The sequence below is a fragment of the Micromys minutus genome (genome assembly GCF_963924665.1).
Source record: "Micromys minutus genome assembly, chromosome: 2".
Lineage (NCBI taxonomy): Eukaryota > Metazoa > Chordata > Mammalia > Rodentia > Muridae > Micromys > Micromys minutus.
In genome coordinates this window covers 91,425,484-91,430,994 of record NC_137971.1, presented here as the reverse complement: position 1 = coordinate 91,430,994, position 5,511 = coordinate 91,425,484, and the positions used below count along the sequence as shown (strand labels likewise).

General features: G+C 37.2%; 1 protein-coding gene across 1 annotated transcript; it reads left to right on the top strand.

Moving 5' to 3' along the window:
* Positions 1 to 2,780: 2,780 nt before the first annotated feature.
* OR51M1 (olfactory receptor family 51 subfamily M member 1) lies at positions 2,781 to 3,740 on the top strand (the record flags this gene model as incomplete). Its single annotated transcript, XM_080913366.1, has 1 exon — positions 2,781 to 3,740. One exon carries the CDS (start codon positions 2,781 to 2,783, stop codon positions 3,738 to 3,740), a length of 960 nt encoding a protein of 319 aa, XP_080769492.1.
* Between the last annotated feature and the right edge of the window lie 1,771 nt (positions 3,741 to 5,511).

Here is a 5,511-nt window from a genome sequence, read left to right as displayed (position 1 = left end):
TTTTTATAAGATTATATTTTAAATAAAATCTATTCTATATAAAAACTACAAATTACTGATAAGTAGTACATATTTTATAAACTATTATAAGCTTTTAATGCACATTGTACATGATTGTATTAATGCTAATGTGTATGTACTATCTTCTACATAGAAATACATTCTCTATCTAAGTACAAAAAGTATATACTTCAAGAGATAGATATGTTCATTATGTTTTAGTAGTATTACATAAAAAGAATGACATGAATATGGAGAACTCTCCTAACTACACAATGAACTCACAAGAATCTGTAAGAACTAATATTTGTACTAAGTCTTAAACAATCAACGAGCATTTGCTACTTGAACTCTCCTAACTCCACACAATGAAGTTGAGAGAAAATTGTAAGAAGCAATATTTGTACTAAGCCTTAAACAATCAGGCAACATTTATGAGTTGGGAGAACAAAGGCAGTTATTTACTAAGAAAGCAAGGAATATAAAATGTAAAAAAAAAATTAAAATTTTTGAAAGGCATAGAGCATAAAAACTAACATGAGTAACGTGAGTACGTTGAGTGGAGTAAGTAAAGGGTGTATTTGGAAAGATGCCAAACTGGGTGGGACTTGGCCATAGGTAGTGTACTACAAACTTTTGTATGACATTAGAATAATATAACTTAGGAATGAGACATGGATAGTGCTCTATCTGTGAGATAGTGATAGAAATCCATAGCCATGATAAACACAAATGTGTAAAGTTATTTTTATATTCTCTGTGAATTGTTCCTAACCTCAAAAGTTTGAACCCATTACCACAGCTTTTTCTATGCTGAAAGGGAAGCTAGTGAAAGACTCAGTAGTGGCTCTGAGTTAGCACATTGCAAATGATGCTGTGACAGTGGAGGTGGACCTCTGGAGGTCAAACATCTCAAGTTATATAGCGAGGGCTCAGCTAGGATAGAAAAAGTATGAACTAAGATGATGACTACAAAGACAAAGGAATCTATGTAAGGATACATAAAAAATAAGGAAGATTGAATCCAGTTAGGAATAGATAAATTAAGAAATTGTACTGGATATTTGAAAATAGCAACTGATACTTAAAAATAACAGGTAGAGGAGAATTAAGTGAGGGGTGATGAACTTGAAATTAGTGGCAAATATATATTTGCCCACAAGCAACTCAGAAAGAAACAGTCATTCAGACTGGCTACATAACAAAACTATCTAGACTAGAGACAAGTATTCACAGGTATCTTCATAATCATAAATAATAATAAAAGAGATGTCAAGATGTCTAAGGCCAGGAAATTGCTCACCATGAACATTTTGAATAACAATAGATAGAATATAATGGGAACCGTTACGAGAATATATATGTATATTTTGTGGTAAAACTAATTCTTTATACACACATCTACATCTAGCACAGTGCAGTGGCCAAGTATCAAAAGACAGGGAATTAACAAACTTTGAAAATCATAAGAGAATGGGAACTCTAATAATCTAAATGTGCTATGACAAGATAATCAGCTCTCAGAATAGAAGATGACTATGTTAGAGAGTTTTAGAGAAAGAATATATCGTTGTTGGATAATCAAGTGTCAAAAAGATTTGTCATTTTCATATTCACTTTAGAACCACATTTGTTTAAATTTTATTTATTCATTGATTTAAAAAAACAGAATAAAGTAAAAGTAAAATTACATATGCACAGTTTGTGGATGTGTACCAACTAACCAAACATTAGGTGCAAACAAAAACTATTTGCCAGCAAATTAAAGGGAAAATAATCTCGGCAATAAAAGTAGGAAGAAGAAGAAGAGGAAGAATCTGAAGAAAACCAGTCAATATGATATCAAAACTTTTTAAAGGAAGAATTTAAGGTATGGTCAGAAGTATGCATTACTAATGTAATTAAATCAGATAGTTTAAAGACATTGTAAACATAGGCCATTTAAAGACATTAAAACATAGGTGCATGTGAGAAGCATTTCTCTAAATGGACTATAAAATTAATAAGTTGTGTACTATTTACCTGAATAGAGAACTGCTAAAGAAATGGAGAAAATAAGTAGGCAAAATATTTTCAGCCCTTGGCTGAAGTGAGGTGGGCTCATCTTAGTCTTGTTCATATTTCCATTGTTTGATTGTTTTTAAGTAATTATTCCCTTTGTGTTTTTTGAGACAAGGCATTTTTGCATAGCCCATGCTGTCCCAGTTCTTGCACAGTAGACCAGGCTGGCCTTGAACTCAAAACTTTGCCTCTGCCTCCTTCTTAGACCAAGAGCACCACCAGCGGCTTTGCTTTTGTTTTAGTTTTGTTTGATTTTCATTTTTCCAGTATCCTTTCAAGACCTGTTCTGCACCACCTCATACATTGTCACCATGGTCCTCCTTACACCCTCCACCTCTCCGGGCATGTCACTGTAGTCTCTAGCACATACTGACTTTGCTAGCTTTCATAATCATCATGACATAATTCTTAGCAACTTAACTGTTGCATCTATGCCCTCAATATCTCATCAAGAATTTAGAAGAGGGACAGGGAGAGGGAAAAAAAGCAAAAAGAGAGAAAAGAAAGAAAGGGGGAACATATAAAAAGAAGAAGCCTAATGACAGTTATTTGTGATATGAATGGCTAAAGAGTTGAGCAGGGTTAAGGATATGAAAGGAGAGATCACTGCAGAGATGTATTTGTGATTCTAAAGAAGTAATTAATAATCAGAAATATCTATTTATTTTCAGGTCCATCCTTGAGAAATACCATCACAGTTTCTTCTTACCTCTCACTTCATGGTCCTGTCTAATATTACTCACTTTAGCCCCGTGTTCTACCTCAGTGGCTTTTCTGGTTTGGAAGCCTTTGAACACTGGATTTTCATCCCGTTTTTCTTGATGTACCTGGTGGCCATCTCAGGCAATGGTCTCATTCTGATGATTATTAAGACCAGCCCTCGCCTGCACACACCCATGTACTATCTGCTCTCCTTGCTGGCACTAACTGACCTTGGGTTGTCAGTGTCTACCTTGCCCACCATGGTGGGTATTTTTTGGTTCAATTCCCATAGCATTTATTTTGGAGCCTGCCAAGTCCAGATGTTCTGCATCCACTCCTTTTCCTTCATGGAGTCTGCGGTGCTCCTTGTCATGTCCTTTGATCGTTTTGTGGCCATCTGCCACCCACTGAGGTACTCGGTCATTATCACTGTTGAAAGGGTGATGAGGGCAGGCCTGTGTGTCATCCTCCGGGGCCCTGTAGCCCTTATCCCAATTGTCCTCCTCCTGAAGAATTTTCCCTACTGTGGACCTCTTGTCCTCTCCCACTCATTTTGTCTGCACCAGGAAGTGATACACCTGGCTTGTGTGGACACCACCTTCAACAACCTGTATGGACTGTCACTGGTGGTGTTCACTGTGATGCTCGACCTTGTGCTCATTGCATTGTCCTATGGATTCATCCTATACACAGTGGCAGGTCTAGCTTCCCAAGAGGAGCAGATGCGAGCCTTCCAAACGTGTACTTCACATCTCTGTGCTGTGCTTGTGTTCTTTGTGCCCATGACGGGGCTGTCCCTGGTACACCGCTTTGGGAAACACGCTCCACCGGCTGTGCACCTTCTCATGGCCAACATCTATCTCTTCGTACCGCCCATGCTTAACCCAGTCATATACAGTATTAAGACAAAGGAAATCCGAAGAGCAATCATCAGGTTCTTAGGCTTTAGAAAGGTCAATTCTGAGTCCTGGGGATAAATGAATCACTGAATGTCTTTACTCTAATAAGTCAAAACTCTATCACATTAAGCAGCTGTCATAACACCCAATATTGTGAGAGCTAACCTCCAAGTCATAAATAGAAGGCAAATATGTTTCTTTTCTTTCAAGTTGTAGCTCAGAAACGCAGACCTTTTTTTTTTTTTTCCTTAAATCTTGGTGCCTCTTTCTTCCCATCTTTTCTGCATGGCCTAAGTCCTCTTCCTCTCCTTCTGTTTTGCTTGAGCCTTACTGTCAGACCCCAGACTCACATCAATTCATTATAATCTGACACACTTTCCCTAACGTGGTTTAAAAGTAATCCCCCAACTCTTCCTGAAGTTGTTCTCCTAAGAGCTTTCCTCTAGTAGAAGCCCTTGAACCTCCTCCCAAGTCTGCTCATCTCTGATTCTATTTTGCTTGTTTGTTTTCATCCCTTGAGTCCTGCAACTCAGTTGAACGTTAAGCTGAAGCCACTGTTCATTTCAGGGCCACCGTGAGTGTGCTGCACTGTGATGTGCAGAACAGGTTCAGCAAAGGAAACGGTGACAAACCTGCTGGCTCACAGTTCCATTGCTCAGGATATGTGAACTCCAAATCAACAGAGCATCCAGCTCTACCGTACCACAACTGATCATGATCCGTGTTTAGTCTCACCTTTAATGTTACTTCTGAAATGACAGGCAGTTTTCTAAACACAGAGCAGACCCGGCTGGTTTTATCCATAGGACCCCATATTTACCATCTTAATATTGTCAGAAATTGGTATATGGTTTGTATGTTCGTGTGTCGTGTGCCTGTACCCATTAGGATATAGGACTAATTTAAACTCCTTGCAGGTATTATAGATGCAGCTACCATTAATAAACCCATGTGCTGTAAATTCAATGACTGGTACATAATATATCTTCACTAGTAAGTGTTCATGATAGCAAAACAGACACACTCACCAAAGAAAATGGTTTGTTGATACAGACATCAAACATTGCACAAGGCTTCCCAAGAATCATATTTGAGACCCTGATCTTTAAATTTCTGGATGATGGCCTGTGTGGGGAGGGGGCAGGGGTGGTTACATGCCTGTGTATATAAATACTGTGTTTTTCTGTTTTGTCTATGTATGTGTGTATGTATACATATGTGTGTATCTTTATGCAGCTGCATATTTGTGTAATAACTCTAATGGTTTAGACGTCCTATAGCTTTAGAGGCAGATACTTCTTACACATAAGTTTTATTCTGAATCTTAGATCTTTCACTAATAGCCTGAACAGTTAGTGAGCTAATTAAAAATAAAGTTAAGTGTGTTGTTCAAATAGGATCTGTTTTTTCTCTAGGCCCACAAGGCCATGAATTTAAAAGAGGACGTTATGTGAGGATTTGGAAGGAAAGAAGAAATATTGTAATTGTATGATAATCTCAAGACAAGTAAATTGAGGGGAGGAGAAAGAAATATTATCAAAGCACACTGTATGAAATTCTCAAAGCATTAATGCAAATGTATTATTTCAAAAGGGGCTTAGGGGCCTAGTAGGAGAGTGTTCACTAGCATGTACAAAATTCTAGTTTTCTAATCCCAATCACATTATGAAACATAAACAATAAAGATGCGAATCCTCTAAAAAAATAGTGTGTTGTTCATAATGAGAAGTAAAAGCGCAGCACATAAACTATCAAAGCCAAATGTACATCAAAAGATATGAGATAATGAAGTTAATAACATGTTGATTATAAAAATAATTTTAATACTTAGGAAACTATTTTTAACATA